Genomic DNA, 21,565 nt, shown 5'->3' with positions numbered 1-21,565 from the left:
TTTAACCAGTCTCGTAGAGGATCTCGCAACTAAGTTTGTTGTTGTTATATGCTTAAATTAAATCATACATTTCCTAATATGTCACAAAGTTTTAAAATAGATTTGTTGACGTTTTACTAAAATATCTGTTCACATATGAAGGTCGAAATTCCAACTGCCGTGTTTTAATAGAATGTAACATTGATGATGGTATACTAGCGTCACGAACACGTGGCTTCCTGACTGCAGTTGTTGTTTTCTGAGCGAAATGGCTGCCGTCGCTGTGGTGGAAGCAGTCTCCGGTACAGATCCTGTTGCAGAAGGACTTCTCGAGCTCATCAAACCTCCAATCCATCAGCTCGATTTACACGTCCACTCAGTCAGGTAAACTGGATTATGTATCACAACACAATGCGATCAATTGTCTTGACAATCACGTGACATCTCAGTCTAAAATAAGTCTAAAATAAACCCCGTTTGCTACAGTAGTATACTCGTTATTTACGTTATATATATATATATATATATATATAACATTTTTACTATAAAATCCAGACCGTTCTATATGCCAAGGGAATTTAGCTTCATCATCATCACGGCTGTTTATATCCCTCCTAGCGCCAACATTAAGGAGGTGCTCTATAGCAGTGGTCCCCAACCACCGGTCCGCGGACCAATTGGTAACGGGCCGCGCAACAAATAATGAACTACTTCCGGATCTTTTATTTTGAAAATCCAAAACCGGATTTTACCGGTTACGTCTTGCGCCTCAAAATCGAGCCAACTCGCAGCAGAATGAGTAACAAAAACAACATTGGAGTACTGCGGTTCACCACTCCCCACCACCGGTCCGCAGCAAAATTGCGAAGGGCTGACCGGTCCGCAGGACTAAAAAGGTTGGGTACCGCTGCTCTATATAGTTCCATCAGTGACTTGCAATCTATACATCCAGAGGGTGTTTTCATTGTTGCCGGAGACTTCAATCAGGCCAATATGAAAACAGTTCTCCCTCATTTCTGTCAGCATGTGAACTTTGCAACCAGAGGCTTAAACACACTGGATAGAGCCTACACAAATATTAAGGCAGCATTCAAGGCAGGACATCTCCCCCACCTTGGCTCATCAGGTGGATGAGCCAATGTAATGTCTGTAATTCCTGCATATAAGCCCCTGCTCATCAGAGGAAACCCCATTGAGAAGCAGGTGGGAGTCTGGCCTGCAGGATCCATGTCAGCATTACAGAACTGTTTTGAATGCACGGACTGGGATATGTTCAAGAAAGCTGCAACTGTAAACAGTCACACCAATGTTGAGGAGTATGCCGAATCTGTGTCTGCGTACATCCTGAAGTGCATGGATGATGTCTCCGTGACCAAGATCATGACTACCTGGGCAAATCAGAAACCCTGGATGACAAAGGAGGTCCATGAGCTCCTGAAACGCTGCTTTTAAATGTGGGGATAGAGAGATGCTCAGGTCAGCCAGAACCAACCTGAACTGCATCAGAGTTGCAAAACGTGCCTATGGTCAGAAAATTCGACAATTTTTCCATGAGTCAGCAAACACCAGGCGCATATGGCAAGGCATCAGGACTATAACAGACTACAAGGCTGCTCCTTTGTCCTGTGAGGACAGAACAGACTTTCTGAATGCACTTAACAACTACTTTGGTCATTTTGAAGTCCTCAACAACACTCCTGTGAGAAAATCCACTCCTCAACCAGGTGAACAGATTACTCAGTTTGAGAGAGCTGATGTTCTGAGGACCTTGAGAAGAGTCAAAATGCGTAAAGCAGCAGGCCCTAATAACATACCAAGAACTGTGCTGACCAGTTGGCTCATGTCCTCACTGACATATTTAACACCTCGCTAAGCTGTGCTGTCGTTCCATTCTGCTTCAAGACGGCCATCATCATTCCAGTGTCCAAAAAACTCACAACTTCATCACTGAATGACTATCGTCCTGTTGCACTCACTCCCAGTATGATGAAGTGTTTCGAAAGGCTGGTGAAGGATCCTATCATCTCAAAACTTCCCTCCTCTTTTGATCCACTCCAGTTTGCATACCACTCCAATTGCTGCACAGAAGACACTGTTTCCACCACACTGCACCTGAGCCTGAAACACCTGGAGGAGAAGAATACTCATGTGCGAATGCTGTTTCTGGACGTCATCTCAGCATTCAGCACAATCACCCCCCAGCACCTGGTGAGCCTTGGGCTCAACAACCCCCTGTGCAACTGGCTGGATTTTCTCACAAACAGATTCCAGTTTGTGAGGGTTGCTAAAAAAAGCTTTACTGACTCCCCCAAGGCTGTGTACTGAGTCTACTGCTCTTTACCTTGATGACCCATGACTGCCATGCCAGGTTCAGTATGAACCACATCATTAAGTATGCGGATGATACAACAGTGGTGGGTCTCATCGGGGACGACAACGAACTGGCCTACAGAGAGGAGGTGAAACGTCTGGTGGACTGGTATGATGCAAACCATCTAATCCTGAATGTCAACAGAACAAAAAAAAATTTTGTTTTCAGGAAAAATCAGCCAAGTCACGCACCCCTCCTCATCAATGATGCTGCAGTGGAACAGGTCAGGAACATTAAATTCCTGGGAATACAGATTACTGACACTTTGACGTGGTCCCTCCAAATCTCTGGTCTGGTGAAGAAAGCTCAGCAACATCTGCACTTTTTACTTCGGCTGAGAAGAGCAAACCTCCCCCCTCCCATCCTCACCATTTTCTACAGAGGGACAATAGAGAGTATACTGACCAGCAGCATCTCTGTGGTTTGGATCATACAACACCTCTGACTGGCAACGTATGGAGAGAGTGGTCAGGACAGCTGAGAAAATCATTGGGACTGAACTTCCTTCCATCCTTGACACAGCTTACAGTCGCTGCCTGTCGAGGGCTCGGGCATTTATAAAAGACCCCTTCCACCCTCAGTATAGTTTGTTCTCTCTGCTGTCCTCTGGGAAAAGGTTCAGCAGCTTGAAATGCAAAACTACCACATTCCACAACAGCTTCATCCCTCATACCATAAGGATACTAAACTCCCATTAGTTCAATCTTTTATTATATACATTTATATTGATCATTTTATTATTACTTATTTATTTTAGCCTTGCAACAAAATTTCTTTCAATTTGTACATTTTTAAATATACAGTTGAATGACAAAAAAATCTGTCTATATATATATATATATATATATATATACAGTGGGGAGAACAAGTATTTGATACACTGTTGATTTTTCAGGTTTTCCCACTTGCAAAGCATGTAGAAGACTGTAATTTTTATCATAGGTACTCTTCAACCTTCAACTGTGAGTGATGGAATCTAAAAGAAAAATACAATGTATGATTTTTAAATAATTAATTTCCATTTTATTGTGTGAAATAAGTATTTGATACACCAGAAAAACGAAACTTAATATTTGTTACAGAAACCTTTGTTTGCAATTACAGAGATCAGACGTTTCCTGTAGTTCTTGACCAGGTTTGCACACACTGCAACAGGGATTTTGGCCCACTCCTCCATACAGATCTCCTCCAGAGCCTTCAGGTTTCGGGGATGTCGCTGGGCCACACGGACTTTAAGCTCCCTTCAAAGATTTTCTATTGGATTCAGGTCTGGAGACTAGCTAGGCCACTCCAGGACCTTAAGATGTTTCCTACGGAGCCACTCTTTAGTTGCCCTGGCTGTGTGTTTTGGGTCATTATCATGCTGGAAGACCCAGCCACGACCCATCTTCAGTGCTCTTACTGAGGGAAGGAGGTTGTTGGCCAAAATCTCACGATACATGGCCCCATCCATCCTTCCCACAATATGGTGCAGTCGTCCTGTCCCCTTTGCAGAAAAGCATCCCCAAATAATGATGTTTCCACCGCCATGCTTCACGGTTGGGATGGTGTTCTTGGGGTTGTACTCATCATTCTTCTTCCTCCAAACATGACGAGTGGAGTTTAAACCAAAAAGTTCTATTTTTGTCTCATCAGACCACATGACCTTCTCCCATTCCTCCTCTGGATCATTCAGATGGTCATTTGCAAACATCAGATGGGCTTTGACATGCGTTGGCTTGAGGAAGGGCACTGCACATATAAGGGCACTGCAGGATTTTAATCCTTGACGGCGTAGAGTGTTACTGATTGTTTTGTTTGAGACTGTGGTCCCAGCTCTATTCAGGTCATTGACCAGGTCCTGCCGTGTAGTTCTGGGCTCATTCCTCACCTTCCTCAAGATCAATGATGCTCCACGAGGTGAGATCTTGCATGGCGCCCAGACCGAGGGAGATTTTCCGTTATTTTGTATTTCTTCCATTTTCTAATAATTGCACCAACTGTTGTTGCCTTCTCACCAAGCTGCTTGCCTATTGTCCTGTAGCCCATCCCGGCCTTGTGCAGGTCTACAATTTTATCCCTGATGTCCTTACACAGCTCTCTGGTCTTGGGCATTGTGGAGATGCTGGAGTCTGATTGATTGAGTGTGTGGACAGGTGTCTTTTATACAGGTAACGAGTTCAAACAGGTGCAATTAATACAGGTAATGAGTGGAGAACAGGAGGGCTTCTTAAAGAAGAACTAACATGTCTGTGAGAGCCAACATTCTTACTGGTTGATAGATGATCAAATACTTATTTCACACAATAAAATGGAAATTAATTATTTAAAAATCATACATTGTACTTTTCTGGATTTTTGTTTTAGATTCCATCACTCACAGTTGAAGAGTACCTATGATAAAAATTACAGTCTTCTACATGCTTTGCAAGTGGGAAAACCTGAAAAATCAACAGTGTATCAAATACTTGTTCTCCCCACTGTGTATATATATATATATATATATATATATATATATATATATATATATATATATATATATATATATATATATGTATAATCGATTTAATTTCCTGTTTATTGACTGTTCTCACAAATGTCTTTTGCAGAGAAAGCCAGGTGGAATTAAGAGAACATATAGACAACTTGGCGACTGGTAATCTTTAATTATAATATAACACAAAACTGTACTATTAAAGTGCCAGTGCACTGTTTTACAAATAAAAACAAAATACTTAATATTGACAATTAGACAAAGATTATGTAATGATTACATATATTTTTTGTATGTGCTTCACAGAGTTATTCAGAATAAATGAACACCAGAAGATTGCACTAGACCTGGATCCTTATGTAAAGAAGCTACTTAATGCGAGGCGTAGAGTGGTGCTTGTGAACAATATCCTACAGAACGCTCAGGTTAGTACCTGACCTTGGTTTTGGACCTTCTTTTTCTTGACTAAACCTCTTCCATACTGAGGATTAACAGAAATTTAACAATAATTAGTCAAATATATAATTTTTTCCTAGACCACCAAAAGACATGTGGAACTCAGTAACTCTTACACGCAAGCAGTGAGCAAGCATAGTTTTTATGGAGTCAAAACCTTTTTTTTTCCAATTTAAAGAACTCAATTGTGTGTCCATCAACAGTAGGAACATATAATTTATCTGCCAGGGGTTATAATAGCGAGTACAAAAGAAATAGTATTTCTCTTGTCAAGTTGTGGTGCTGTATTAATTTAGTGCCTTGCTGAAACAGATTATGTTTGGCTTGAAGCTTGGCTATTTCTTCTTGTGAATGTGAAATATTCTGAAGAGGAGTAGAAGTTATGTGAAGTAAATCAAGTCTTTTATTCATTGCGAGACTTCACCTTCAGAGGCATCACTCCATAATACTTAATTTGCTCTACTGTGGGTATGGCAAATTGTAATATATAAAACAAGCAAAGTGATGTGTGAATCTTTTAGCTAAATATATGAATGATGTCTGTGGTGTAAAAACATAAATTCCAAATATGGTTTGAATTTTTTTGTTTGTCTGTCTTTATGATACAATGGTTGGATCAAAAGGAAAAGTGGAAACTATAGGACAGAGGGTTGAGAGGTAATTATTTTTAATAAGGATAAGTTAGAAGGGGAAGAGGAGGGAGTGGTAGCAAAAAAAAAAAAAGATTCAACAAGTTTGTACATTTGCGGCAGACCGGCGACCTGTCCAGGGTGTACCCTGCCTCTTGCTCGGAACGTTAGCTGGAGATAGGCACCAGCACCCCTCCCCACCCCTCTAAGGGACAAGGGTGTACAGAAAGTGGATGGAAGCTTATACATTTGGAAGACCAATCTGTGGCCAAGTTTGAACTTCCTGGTTGGTGTCTTTAGATGTCATTTCAATATTTCTACATACAGTTTTTCAAAGCCAAGCATTTTATGAAGTTTACCAGTTCCTTTTGCAGCAATACAGCCCAACAACACAATGAGTTAGGAGAGTAAAGGAATCAAAATTCCATCCAAATTGCCTATAAGAAATTTCTAGATCGGGTATCGGTGACAATATGCCCGATCCATATAGACCAATCTATTAATTGTATTTCTATGCTTTGTTCTCTGAGTGAGCGTAAATGATAGTGGTGCACAACCATGCAAAATAAAAGCCTCGCACATTCAGAATTAAGTGTTTTTGTTAAACAACAATGATAAAACAATGTAAACCATGACATGGTTTGGACATTTGCACTAGCCAAGGCAGCCATAAACATTAAATTTTACCTTTTGGAAAACCAACACCTGGCATAACACCGGCTCTTGCCTGCCTACCTGCACTGTTTCAGGAGTTGCAGAGGGATATCTTAGAGTTTGATTATTATACCAAGTGTTATTGGGTATTTACACGGTTTTACTTTGGCTTTGAACAATAAGTTTCAAGTTTGAAGTAAGCACATGGCTCATTAACATCTCCAACACTTTACTCAATCTGTGCCAGTGTTTTGACTATCTGTGCTACCTATCAACCCGTCCAGCCTTGTGGTAATGCGTAGCACCGACCGGCAGACATAGCTATTTAGATGCGCTACGGTAGGAAAATCTAACGAGGTAGCACAGATAGTCAGCACAATGGTTCTATGCCATGAGCGGCAAACACAATAGATAAATGTAATTGACAATAATGGGTGGATAATTTTTATATTTATATTTTATATTGCATTTGCAAGCTGTACTTGGGCATTTTATGCTTCTTTTGAAGTAAAGGCTTCCTCCTCGCTGAAAGGCCATGACATATTTCACCGTGGATAATGACGCTGTCTTGTTAGCATCTTCACAAGGTCTCTTGTCTTTTTGTTTGTTGTTCTGTTGTCATTTTGGACCAAAATATATTAATCTCTGGGACACAGAACCCATCTCCTTCCTGAGCGGTATAATTCCCATCATGTCCATACTTGAATATAGTTGTCTGACTGGATGAATGCGGCACCTTCAAGCCTTCAAGAAATTGTTCCCAACAATGAACTTCACAATTCTCTTCCTGATATCTTGTCTGATTTCTATTGACTTTCAAATTGTGTAAAACAAGAAACCAATGTGTTCCAGTTGTAGCCTTAAAAAAAATAGGATAACTCAAATGTGCCATTAAAGGTTTGTGGAAGAAAAAAGTAATTCATTTAAAAAGACAGGTGTCCCTTATACTCACGCTAAAGCTAGTGACAAGAAAATCTCACTAAGTTTTCCAGCATTTAAAAAAATAGAAATAATTTTGGTAATTCTAACTTGCCTAAAACAAGAAACGTTTGGGCTGATTTTGCTTCAGACCTGTATGTGCCTTTTTATCCAATGTATGTAAATATCTGGTTTCAACTGTGCCATCTTGTCTACAATTTTGCCAGACAGGGAAGTGATATTTTTCAGTCATATATTTTTATAAATGAGGGTTGAATTCTCCACTACTGACCTAATTAAGGAGGTTATTGGATAGTCACATAGTAATTAATCCAATTGTTTGCTCTTAGCTAGAAATAACCCTGTGCCTTCAAAAACCATGTTACCATAGTATCTAAAATGGCATTAAGTATTTCTCTTGATATTGGTATCAAGTTTGAGATTTTTGTATCATCCAACCATTTATACGTTACGGGAGTAGCAGTTTAAGCAAGGAGACTCAGGCTTTCCATTCCCTACCCACTTGGGCCAGCTCCTTCGGGGGAATCCCGAGACGTTCCTAGGCCAGCTGAAAATCATGTCTTGGGTCTTCCTCTGGGTCTCCTCACAGTGTGATGTGCCAAAATACATCACCAGGGAGGCGTCCATACCAGATGTCCAAGCCACCCACTCTCGATGTGGTGAAGCACCAGAAGAATAAATTTCACAAGCCAGTTTATTATGACTTTAGACATTCATAGTATCCATAACTAGCAACATCATTACAGCTACCATATATGTTGTCATTTCTAAATGCTGTCATTTTTTCTATTTTAACTACAGGCTTTCCATTCTTTTCTCATTCATCTTCTCCTTGATCATTTTAGTTAAAAGATTAACTGCCCAAGGAGTTGCAAAATATAGACTAAATAAATACTCTGTTTACAGGAACGCCTGAGAAGGTTAAATCACAATGTGGCCAAGGAGACGGCACGAAGGAAGACCATGCTTGAAGCATCAGGAGTGTTCACCCCTCGCTCACCTAGTAAACCATGAGCCCTGTTCCCCACTGTGACGCATGACTTGTCCCACTAAGGCATGAAGGACCAATACTAGAAGTTAAAATACTCAGTGGGCCCATCTCTCTAGAATATTTAGATGTGTTTGCTGAAGAACTTGATGTTGTCTTGCATTGCTTTATGTCTTTAAATTAAAAATGTGTGTTTAAAATGAGCACAAAAGAACATCTGTAACAATTACTTAAAACCCCTTATGTTTCTCATTCTAGTAATTTTCAAAAATTGTTTTCAACTAAAGTGTCAATATTGTTTCCATTAAAAGGCATGCACGATGGTAATGTTAATTGTTTTGGATAGCTCTAAACTTTAGATTTGGACCTAGACTTTCTGGGTTTGAATGGCAGTATTGAGTTTAACTATGGCCACATACAAATGAGGGTTTCATGGGGACTCTACTTTCTTTGTTTATTAACAACTTTAGGGACGTCCAACTTAGTACCTTTGTAAAAAGTGCATACTGCATGAGTGGAAACGAACAGTAGTTATGTTAAGCTGGTTGTGTTGTAAGAGTTGCTGTTTGTGTGTGCTGTTTATTTTAAGATGAAATCACTTATCATTCCTGGGTATTCCAAAGAATAGTTTGTTAATCAAATAATGTCTTGTCAAAATAATAAATTTTTCAGAAATGTGATTGCTCCATGTTTGCTAGTTGAAAGTAAAATGGAAGGCAGATCTTATAGTTGTCAGACTGTCCTCCTGCGGAACCATGATCCAATTTTTGTCTGTGAAGTAGACAAACACTCTCTATTTTTAAGACTAAGCATAAAACCTTTTGTTTTACAAAAGCATACTGTTAGAGTATCTTATGTTATCCTGAGGTACTTCTATAGGTATTAGGCTTGTACTGCTATACTGTTGAGCACTTTTCCTTGTCCTGCTACTTTTCGTGCTACACAGTAAAAGATTGCTGTTTAGGTAACAACTTGATGCAAAAAACTTGATTTCTTCAGTCAGTTACTTGATGCAATCAATTGGGGCTATTTGAATAGAAAAATTTTCACAAATTAGATGATAAACTGAACTTAACTCCCCATTGTTTTATAAGTAGGATCAATGTGGAAAGTCTGTTACTGACAGTGATTGGATTAAGTTTATCTCTGTTCACAAACAGGATTTTGTTTTGGTGAACTACCCTGACATCTGTTGTGAATTGGCACGTTTAATTTATAAACAAAAAGCAGCCATAAATAAGTATCATTTCAGTTATTAAAATCTTTGTAGATGAAATGACAACGTTAGATTTAAAGTTTTCTGGATTTAAAGTGTTTGTGATTTTTTCCCCTCATTTTTATTTCTCATTGATGTGATTCCAGGTTTTTGTACCAATAAAATAAAGGTAACTTTATATTAATGAAACTCTTCATGTCAATATGTGATGGTGAAGTCTTAAAGATTATTTTGTGATTAGGCAGTTATTGTCGTCAGAGGTGCACAACTGCTGTTCCCAGAGAAGGTGTCAGCCCGTCTATATAGTAACGAACCGACACCGCCTCCTGTTGGCTTAAGTATTTCTGTTACTCCTTTCTTTTTAAACATGGATAAACATAGTTAAAGACCTACCTCCCATGTCAATTATATGTTGTCTCCTACCAGTTTCGGGTCCACACAGAACCAAATTCCAGACGATGTTTTTCCACATTGGCAATAATTTATTTAATTTGATGTGATTGTCAATTTTTTCCGCTCAGTTTCTATCCTTTTAGAAAGACCTGTTGTTTTGCCTGTTGGGGGCAGTATACAATCTTTAAACAAGGTCTACTACCGGAAATTCAGAAAACGTTTCAACGAAGTGTTTTCAGCGTGCAGACTTCAGAGAGGAGGTACTAAGCCTGCCATTATTTGATCAGGACTAAAAGGACAAGGCAGCACAGCCAGCCAGCATTAACTGCTCCGTAGGTTTACAGCCAGCCAAGTAGTCCTAGGCCCGGAACACCGTCATCCAAGATGGACTCCTGGGTTCGGTTCAATACCCAGAGTCAAGCGAAGGAGAGAGTTTTGAGGTAACACGGTCAGTGTTGTCACCATTAAAGAAGCGGGGTCCGTTAGGCTACTCATTGTCCATTCTCAGTTTTATTTTAGTTTATTTTGGGTATGGTTCTGAAGTATATTTTGGTGGGGGAAAGGGGTTTGTATATATTATGCCTCTGTGAGATGCTTAAGTGAATACTGTAATTCGGACTATAAATAAACATTTACATTTACCAAAATTTAGAGACCGGTCGGAGGGACAAAGCCAATAAAAGTCCTCCCGCCCTTCCCCTTTAGCATCTCAACACTCTGCTACGGTAAAAACGTAAGCTTTGGGGGAAACAAACTCGGGGCCGGCCCAAGCCTCCATGGGTCCCTAAGCAAAATTTGTTTTTGGTGCCCTCCATTTCAGCTAATAATGTGGATTGCTGCAGTCAACAGTCAGACGATTAGATCATTCACACACCTTCTGTAAACTCATTGCATCTCTCACAGTGCTGTTTACATTGTATCCTAGTGCATATATCACAAGGATATATGCACTTGTGGTAGTAAAAGCAACAACAAAAACAAACAAACCAGTATTCTCTGGATTTAAGATGGATAAATACATACATAGGCCTGTCACGATAACAAATTTTGCTGAGCAATTGTCTCAAAAAATTATTGCGATGAACGATAATATTGTTTGAAGACCATTTTAAACTGATGTAATGGTAATGACATAATAATGCAAGCACATCCTGCCAAAAATAGATACATTTTATTTAAAAAAGAAAAACACTTAATACTGGAACTGGTGAACAAAATAAACAAAACAACCAAAAACAAAAATAAAATGGATTCAGTCTCCGTTAACAAAAAATGCACTTGAATAAAAACTAAACACAACATAAAACCAAAGTGGAAATAAAAACTACATTCAACCAAAAGAGTACAGATTATGAAGTCTATATACTATATTGCCCTTCAATAATAATTAGATTGAGATAAAGATGGGCATATCCGACTACCTGATGCATAGGCCTGTCACGATAGCAAATTTTGCTCAACGATTAACTGTCTCAAAAATTATTGCGATAAACGATAATATTGTTTGAAGACTTTTTTACACTGATTTAATGTAAATGACGTAATAATGCATTCGATTTCCTGCCAAAGATAGATACACTTTATTTTCAAAAGAACACTTAACACTTGAGCTGATAAACAAAATAAACAAAACAAAACAACCAAAAACAAAAATAAAATGGATTCTCAGTCACCATTAACAAAAAACTCACTTGGAAAAAAAAAACTAAACAACATAAAGCCAAAGTGGAAATAAATACTGCATTCAACCAAAAGAGTGCAGATTATGAAGTCTGTATACTATGTTGCCCTTCAGTAATAATTAGATTTAAATAGAGAAGATGGGCACATGCCACTACCTGATGCAATAGTTCACACTACACGATTTTTTGCTCCTATTTTTCCCCTTACAACAATCTTAGAAAGTTGGTCTTTCTAAGACTGTGTGGTGTGTTATGGTAGATCGTCGTTGCCTCTCCGGGGTTTTCAGGGGTTTTCCTCGACTGGGAGCTTTAACTCCACCTGTTGAATGTGACAGGTAGCCAATCAGAAAGCGTGGATTCTCCTCCGAGCTTTCTGAGGGGAAATTACAGAGGGGAATCCCAAACAGCTGACACGGCGCAACCCGAAGTCCAGCGGACATCGGAGATGATACGTGGAAACAACATTAATGTTTATTCAACATGCAAAGAATATAGAAATGACAAGAGGAGGAGTTGGAGCGAAATTGCTACCGCAGTTGATAAACCCGGTAACTTTTCAGCTGTTCTTCGTTAACATGACGTAAATAGGTTATAATGATTTTCATTCGGTCAGGACTGACACTAGCAACATGCATTGCAGGTAGATTGTAGTAAAGCATTGATTAATGCCTGATTTTAAAATTAGTTAACTGAACTTGTAGCCATTATTTTGTGCCCATTGTTGGACACCACACGGCAGGAACGAACCGATCGAACAGTTATACCTAGGATTTCTGTCGACTAATGTGTGGTCTGTCAGGTTTTGAAAATGGGCCGACAATCAGCCGACAGCTGGGCATTACACTAAGTAAAATGAGGAAGGTAGGGTCAGTGGAGAGCACTGGAGTTGAGCCTTTTTTCATTCAGTGTCTTTAGCTGAAAAAGAAAAAGGTCGGAAGAGACGAAGAGACGATAATGCCGATAATTAAAATGACGTCGATAGTTTTATTTTATCTTACATTAATTGATTTACCGTTTATCGCGACAGGCCTACGATGCAATAGTTCACTCCTCCCTTACGCTAAAGAAATGAGGAAGGGAGGGGTCAGTGGAGAGCGACAGGCCTATACATATATCTGCTATTCATATGCATATAATTATACTTGATTCCTGTTGGAATTAGGCATAATTCCAATAACTAAAAATTACATTAATACTAGGTGAGTCTTTCTCGCCCACAAATGTGGATAGACACCGGGCTGATTCTGGGCCTTCAAATATTTTTAGCAGTGCTGTTAGAGAGGTTTCACATAATTTATAAATTGATGTAAAAATAATGTTTGTTTTAGGCACATAAATTATCAGGTGCAGCAGCAAACAACATATCGCCAGCTACAGCTTAAAGTAGCTCATGTCAATGTAGTAGCCAGGTAGCCTCATGTAAAAAGACAATGTCAAACATTGAGAAAATTGTAATTATTGTCATCAAACTTGATCAAACACGCTGTCTTGAAGACAGTAAAATAACTCAGAAATATATAGGGACAACAACAAGAATCAACTAATTTAAAATTAAAACTCAGTTTCACACAAATAAGAAGATCTGTTGTTTTTGATAAACATTACATTACCAGATGGACTGTCCAGGACTGTCCTCTCGCCCGTTGACCACTGGTGATGGGCACCAGCATAATATAGCTATATTATGCTGGTGGCATCCATTACATTAACATGAGACATGCAAACTTATATCTTTGCATATAAGTTTGCAAAGATATAACTTGTATGCAAAGATAATAGAAAGTAGTTTTTTTCTACTCTTTCCCTGTCTTTTCTCTGTCCCCGAAGGATAAGTCCTTTTTTGCAAAATAGTTTGCTTACATATCTTCCACCAGTGCTTTTGAGGTTTGGATGCGCTCTGCACATTGCAAGGCAGCTCATATTACCTGTGAAGCGTGACCTATCGTGACCACTAGGGAGACCCCCAAAACAAATTTTTTTCTTTTTGCCCATATAAAGAATGATTTCTACAAAGTTGTATGAAAAAAAATCTTTTTTACAATATATATTTGTTCTATCTCTCTAAAAGCAAAGTTTAAACCAAAACAAATAAAAACATATCAATATATTACTGTACTGTAGGCCACCTGTATGGATAAAGCAGAAAGTAGAAGCACTTCAATGTGAAAAAATAATTATTTTGATTGTACTGGCATACAGAGGGTGAAAAGTAACTAGTTGCATTGCTGTAATTGCAATTTGTCTGTACTTTGTAGTTTGTTTACAAAACCTGAACTTTTCAGTAAAGTATTTTACTGGTTACATTTGAATCACATCCATCAACTTCATAAATGTGGTGAATCATGCAGAGGGTTTGGTGTGGGAGAAGGGTGCTGAGATGGGGAAGATTATCTGCTGACAGAAGATTATTGGAAATTAATGTCCCTTTAAAATTACACACATTTTATGTTGCATGTTTCTAAATTTGCCTGTTTTACTAAAACAGTTTTAAACCAACTTGTTCTCACTTCCTTTGCGATCAGTGGAACTATCTGCTCCTAAGAAAGTAAACTTACTTTAAACTAAAATTTTAATGAGGTGCTTTTTTTTGTTTGATTAACTGCAAGCTTTATCAAAATAGCTGTATTTTACAACCTGTATTGTATAAAGCTTTTATCATTCTGTATATGTAACAGCTTCACAGGATGGGTTTCTGGAGGGTATTCCAGAAAGGTAGTGTAACTCAGTCTCTTCATGATCATAACCGGAGCAGGAAAGCCCTTAATTTCCACAGCAGCTGATATTAGAATATTTTACCATACAATTAAAACTATCTATGGTATTAGGAATGTGTAGCTGCTCATTTTCTTTATATGCTTGTGAATCAGTTTTTAAAGTATTAAGTTGTTTTTTTTTTAATCCAGTTGATTTAAAATTTGGCTCAGCTGGGCGTGCCGTGCTGGCGTAGGTGTTAGCGTGACCCATGTTTGGAGGCCTTGAGTCCTCTACGCGGCCGTTGCGGGTTTAACTCCCGGACCCGATAATATTTGCTGCATGTCTTCCCCCGTCTCCTTACCTGTCAGCCTACTTTCATATAAGGGACACTAGAGCCCATAAAAGACCCCCTGGAGGGGTAAACAAAAAATTTGACTCAGCTTTGGTTATCCTTCTTTAATTTGGTATGAAGCAGTTCTCGCCTGAGAAATAGCTATCTGCTTACTGACTGTTTTTTCATCCACCACAGGGCTGCACAGTATTCTTGCATGTTGTTGGGCTACACTCTGCACAAAAGCAGTGTATCCACTGACCTCCAAAGAACTATCAGTGAACTGGAAGCACATATGAGCCTGACAAGAAAGTGTAAGTGTAAAAATCCAGTATGAGTTTTGAGTACAGAAGCTCTGCCTGTTCTGACGTGTGATGTCCCACAGTGCTGCGTCTGGGGAACTCTGTAGAGGCTCTGCAGGCAGCCAAGATGACCATCCATCTTTCTGACAGTGTTCTGAGGCTGTGCCTTACCATTGGTCACCTGAACAGAGCCATGTACTTTGCTTGTGACAATGTTCTCTGGGCAGGGAAAATTGGCATAATTTCCAAACTTGATCAACAGAAATGGAATCATAGATCTTTCAGGTAAGTTACATATTATTTTTTCTGTGGGTTTTTCTCTGGATTCTACAGTTTCACTATTTAAAACTGTCTGTAATTGGTATGTCCTTAGCAACTTTTATATCCAAAGCAAACAATTATTCTTATAGGCCTTTAAATCACCTATTCAGTGATACAGAAATCATGTGTCTGTTAAAAAATCAGAGTGTTAAAGCGTTTTAAAATGACACAAATATATTTAGGGCCAGCTTGAGGATGACTCTCCTCTCTTGTATCAAGCCTTTCAGAGATTGCCCTGTGTTTAGCTCCATCCATCTTTCTATCAGGCATATTGATCAGGAATAGGCATTCATGGCTTGCTGGAGCAGTTTGCAGCTGAGTGTGAAGCGGCCAGGAAAGGATCAGTGCCTCTAAATCCAAGACCATTGTCTTTAGATGAAAAAGGGTAGCGTGCCATCTTCAGGTCAAGGTCAAGGAGTTTAAATATCTCTGGGTCCACTTTATGTATCACACAAATCAGGTAAAATCAGAGTGGGAAATCGATAGGCAAATTGGTGCTTTGATGAGGGCGCCGTAGTAAAGAAAGCTGAGCCAAAAAGCATAGCTCTCAATTTACCTTTTGAAAAATAGGTAAATTGAGACTGTTTATCAATAGGTAATTTGGCCCTTGCATCAAGGTTCCTACCGATGACGCAAACATGTTTAAAGTAATGTAGTAATATGTTTTTTTTACATACCTATAGTCTATAGTGAGGCTTGAGTCAGTGCATCTGAATGAATGTTTTAGGATCAGATATGATTTATAAGTGTTTGATTGAATATGAAAACCTGAAAGTTGTAAATTTTTTGTCAACTATATATATATATATATATATATATATATATATATATATATATACAGTACAGACCAAAAGTTTGGACACACCTTCTAATTCAATGGGTTTTCTTTATTTTCATGACTATTTATAAGGCAAGAAATCCCACTTATTAACCTGACAGGGCACACCTATGAAGTGAAAACCATTTCAGGTGACTACCTCTTGAAGCTCATCAAGAAAATGCAGAGTGTGTGCAAAGCAGTAATCACAGCAAAAGGTTGCTACTTTGAAGAAACTACAATATAAGGGGTATTTTCAATTGTTTTACCCTTTTTTGTTTAGTGCTTATTTCCACATGTGTTATTCATAGTTTTGATGCCTTCAGTGTGAATCTACAATATCAGGTAAAATCAGCAGTCATGAAAATAAAGGAAACTCATTGAATTAAAAGGTGTGTCCAAACATTTGGTCTGTACTGTATATATATATATATATATATATATATATATACAGTATATAGTGAGGAAAATAAGTATTTAAACACCCTGTGACTTTGCAAGTTCTCCCACTTAGAAATCATGGAAGAATCTGAAATTTTCATTTACATACATATATGTAGGGGGGGTTATATATAAACAATAAAAACTTTTGTCAACAAGTGACATGTTTATCTTAAACTGTAAATGAATGAAATAAATATAAATCTACAATTGAAACATATGTGTTGAACTTGACAGGTACTACCTATTTGCTCTGATTCTCAATGTCACTCGAGACGTGTATGAACTCTGCCTGCTCCTGGACTGCGAGGATTGTTACAGAAGTACCAAATCACCATTGTCTACTAGTCCCAGCAGTGCCATCCCTGCTGACCAACTGTCTTCATCATCATCTTCTTCCATTCCAGTCACTGTAACTCCTGCTGTCATGTGGGTCTGGCTCCGCAAACGCATCCATCAAGTAGGAACTGTCCTGTACAACAACCCACCACTCCTGTTGGACCTGCTGAAGAATGGCTGTGATATTTTTATTCCACTGGACAAGCTGGGGATTTATCAAACAGGCCCAGGCTTTGTTGGGACTTGTGGGTTGCTCTCATCAGTCCTCTCTATTGTCACAATGCTCCATCCATGGCTAAAACTGAAGCCATGAACCCAGATAAACCACACACAATGGGTCATCACACCAAATTCTGTGAAAGAAAGGGTTTCCTGCCATCACTGTACCATGTTATGGTTCCATCCAACAGCAGGTGGTTTATCATTCCAAAAAAAACATATCCTTGCTCCACCTGGGGCCAAATGCAGTATATATATATATAAAAAAAGATACCAACAAATGCATGTCACTAAGACTGCACACACAGCAGAAATGTTTGACACTTTAAATGTTCATTTTTTATTGGTTCATTGGTTTATTCGTTTTATTGGAAAATATTAATTTTTACAAAAACTCATAATATCAGAAAGATAGTTAAATATAGTTTCCAAACATACATAAATCACATAGCAGCACTTATACACAGAAGTTTTTCTGTCTACCAACCAGTAATTAATCTCACTGGACAATGTGACTTTCTCTTTGAAATGTGCTGAGAAAGGTGGATGGCTTTGTTGGAAATTTAGTTTAGCATCTGACCCCTGTTGTTGCAGTCTAAATTTCAGTTTTTCCAAAAAATTATCAGGTACTAATATCCGAGAAATATTATGTTATTTCACACTAGTTTGATACACCATGACTTTTAACTCATCATTGTGCAACTAAAGCATGTTAACAAGATGCATTGTCTATTATTCCTCTACCTTGTGGTTTTTCTCAGATGAAAAACCACAATGATAACATGTGTTTTGTTATCATATAAAGTACCTGCCCTCCCCTTATTTTTTTTCCAGGGGTTAGTTTGTCAAGGGAAAAAAAATCAGGACTAAAATTTGTTCAGAAAAAAGTAAAATATTTCAAACTTACATCCTGGTGTTGGACTCAGGGGATTCAACTTAATGACCTCAGTAAATACTTAACTTTACTGTGATGTCAAATTACAGGTTTTAATTTGTTCAGACAATGTTGAATGTTTCCTTTTTATTTAGTGTTAGACATGAGCCATCTTGGTTGAAAATTTCTCACCCAGGACACAGACTATATGGTTCAGCCAAGGAAACGTTGTTTACACGACTCCAGAAGAAACATATAAAGGTCATGGAATGGCTCCTGGCTAGTCTCCTGACCTCAATCCCATTGAAAATCTATGGAGAGAGCAGAAGCTCCGTGTTAACAAATGCATGCTTAAAAATCTTAAGAATTTGGTGATGGGCCACAATTACTCCTGAAGTGGGTGCACACCTTATTAAAAAATCCCAACAAAAACTTCTTTCATGCATGCATAACCTACTGACTGCTGTGCTTTCCGACCAAATATTAAATGATGTTTCACTGGGGGGGGCGGGTCAAATACTTACTTCCTTCAATAGAATTCAAATTATAGATTTTTTCTCATTTTATGTAATTTTCTGTTTTTCTTGTGATATTATGTGTCACTGTTAAAATAAAGCTGGCATAAAATTTTGATTATATACATATACTGTATATATGTAAAAATGTTTCATTTATTTTTTGTGTCAGTGGGGGATCAAATACTTATTTCCTCTGCTGTAAGTAAACATAGAAAAAGGTTGAACAAATATGTCAAGAATATTTTTATGCATTTCCATTAGACTTTCTAACTTTTGCCTGAACTGATATTCTAACAGATGAATCCTAACTTAGTATATGTAACTGGAGCACAACACAAATGTTACATTTCTGACAATGGAAGGTTGACAATTTGGACAGGATCAACAACCAGTGAGAGGAAGAAGAGGGAGGTCGTTGGGGAGGAGTAAACAGGCAAAACAGGAAGAGGCAGAGGAGAAGATGCCAATTTCCATCACACCATCGTATGGTAGTTTGTAATGTAAAGGTTTGTGTCCCAAAACAGGATGCCGGTGGAGTTCCTATCACCATACTCTTCATTCCTGAACCCCAATGAGGAATATTTTAGATTTTTTCTCAGCATGTGGAGATGGAAATATGGAGATGCACCGCAGTTCCTACAGCACTGCATGTACCATTTTCCTTAAGGAGATCTTATGTTCCCAGTTTTACTTTTTTGTGGTCTTTTTTTCCTTCTATCAATGACATGATCTGTCAAATTGCTGAACAAAGTAAAAGTGAATTTGAATATTGTCTTCTACAATTACAATTTACAATACTTATAAAAAACTTTAGCTATAGTTTACAACAGAATGTCCCTCCAGACTACACTGTTATATTGACAAGATGACTAATCAATTTGTTTTTACACAATAAAACAAGGACTTATGCTGGCACACCAACATGTTCTTTGACACATCAGACTTTCAAGACCGATGAACTAAGAATTTTTAGAAAGACGTGGTATGTTATTGTTTGTATGAATTTTGAGGAATACACCTGCTTTGCAAATGTCAAAGTAAAACTGTAATAGAAATAATAAATTGATTAAATTAAAAATTTATTTTCCAAGAATGCTGTTAAACAGTAAATATTAACCCAGTAGTCATGTTTCTGGTTTTCTATAATATAGTTATAATTCCATCTGAAGAATGGCAGAATTTCTGAACTTCTTTTGGCTTTGGTTACTCTTCAAATAATTGTCTATAAGCGTTTTATTAAATTATAGTGAATAGTTGCTTTTAAGCAATATTTTAAAATATTTTCACATTTTTACTTTCACATTTTAAGTTTATAAATTTCTAAAACTGCACTGTTTGAGAATTAATCAGCAAACTCATCCAAATTATTAATAAAATGCTTAGTACAAATCAGATTTTTCAATAGTCATTAAATGATTAAAAAAAGTATAAAAGTGAATTTTCTGATCAAGCTGATATTAATCTTGGATCCACCTACTTTTGTTACGGCACATCTGTGCCACATGTAGAAATCAACTTCAAAGAGACATTAGCTTCAACTCTTCAACAAGTTTAATTGTCAAAATAAAGCTAGATGTCTCTCCGCATAGTTCTCAGCTCAACTTTTCACATATCCAAATTGCTTCTTTTCATCACCAAACAATTTGTGAAACAAAATACAATTTTTCTATATTTTGAGCTCAGTATAATCAGTTTCTCATGCATCCTTTCTGCAACTTACCTGTAAAACTCACTTTAAAAAAAAAACCTTTGCATCACATTAGTCCCTCATCAAAAAGATACAAGGAGTGTTGCTTTGATTCTTTCATGCATGTTTGAAAAAATCTTTGAATCTCTGGCAACCATTTGGGGTTGCCTAGATCTTCTTCCTCACCAAGCTTCTCACTCCCATCTCATAGAGAGCTGCCTTCCCCATTTAGCTTCTTCAAATTAGCGACAGCAGCAATTACACACCTAGTGGAGCTTCTAATATCACTGTAACCATTTCTGAATCCAATACTCCGAAGAACATTTGTAAGCAGCTTAATGTTGAAATGTTGTTGAGATGATGTGCTGAAGGTAAAGTGTTGGAAAGAGCAGCTTCTTAAAGAGACAGAGGCCCAATTACAAGACATTAAATTGCAAGGTCAATTTTCTTTTAAGTCATGTTTGATATACACATTACTTTTATAACAACTGAAGGTTACATAAATACTTGATTCTGCTATAAAATGGTACTATGATCCTGGAAAACACAATACTGCCCCTTTAAGTTAATCAATCTGTGGATTATGAAAGTTGCTGTACACTGCATGGGAATCAAAGCGGGTAACTGATTCAATACATTATTTTCTAATGGGATACTTTAGAAATAAAATATTCATAATTCATTTGAAAACCTTGTATCTTGAAAATCTACAAGTGGAAACAATACTTCCTACGGAAAAGAAAGAAAATCCCTTTCTCCCCCATCACGCTTCAACATAATGGGGTGCTGTGGTGGCGGTAGAGTTAAGCACAACCCACATATGGAGGTCTTAGTTCTCAATGCGGCTGTCACAGAGGTTTGATTCGAGGTCTGGCGACCTTTGCCTCATGTCTTCCCCCTTCTCTCATTACCCACTTCCCTGTCAATTCACTATCAAATACAGGCCACTAAAGGCACTAAAACCTTTTTTAAAAAAAGCTTTAACAGAATAGATTTAATTTTGCAGTATTGGTGCTGCTAAGCAAAAATCAATTTGTTGTGGGTCAATCAACTGTTGGGCAAAGATTGGAAGTTAGCAGTTAGTCTATTATCACTGCAGGAAAGACTGTGCTTGTTATGCTAAGGAAACTCAACATGCTGACACTGCCTGTTGGTTAAAACATTGTGTAAGGCAGTGGTCCCCAACCACCGGGTCGCGGACTGGGACCAATTGGTACCGGGCCGTGCAAGAAATAACGAACT

The 21,565-nt window shown here is 38.0% G+C and overlaps 2 protein-coding genes across 3 annotated transcripts; both read left to right on the top strand.

Annotated features, from left to right (window-relative positions):
* The first annotated feature begins 213 nt into the window (after positions 1-213).
* snapin (SNAP associated protein) lies at positions 214-9,883 on the top strand. The gene is made up of 4 exons (XM_005814635.2): positions 214-363; positions 4,939-4,985; positions 5,130-5,248; positions 8,408-9,883. Exons 1-4 carry the CDS (start codon positions 248-250, stop codon positions 8,513-8,515), a joined length of 390 nt encoding a protein of 129 aa, XP_005814692.1. The 5' UTR covers positions 214-247; the 3' UTR covers positions 8,516-9,883.
* Positions 9,884-10,270: 387 nt separating this feature from the next.
* Positions 10,271-18,733, top strand: pex11b (peroxisomal biogenesis factor 11 beta). Of its 2 annotated transcripts, none has more exons than XM_005814636.2 (4): positions 10,271-10,538; positions 15,004-15,119; positions 15,191-15,392; positions 16,924-18,733. In XM_005814636.2, the coding sequence occupies exons 1-4, from the start codon at positions 10,483-10,485 to the stop codon at positions 17,336-17,338; spliced, it is 789 nt and encodes a 262-aa protein (XP_005814693.1). In that variant the 5' UTR covers positions 10,271-10,482; the 3' UTR covers positions 17,339-18,733. The 2 variants fall into 2 exon arrangements, with proteins under 2 accessions (XP_005814693.1, XP_023200183.1); XM_023344415.1 differs by having other exon boundaries at positions 10,271-10,546.
* The last annotated feature ends 2,832 nt before the right edge of the window (positions 18,734-21,565 follow it).

Source organism: Xiphophorus maculatus, chromosome 13, assembly GCF_002775205.1.
Source record: "Xiphophorus maculatus strain JP 163 A chromosome 13, X_maculatus-5.0-male, whole genome shotgun sequence".
Taxonomy (NCBI): domain Eukaryota; kingdom Metazoa; phylum Chordata; class Actinopteri; order Cyprinodontiformes; family Poeciliidae; genus Xiphophorus; species Xiphophorus maculatus.
This window is presented reverse-complemented; position numbering and strand designations above follow the sequence as displayed.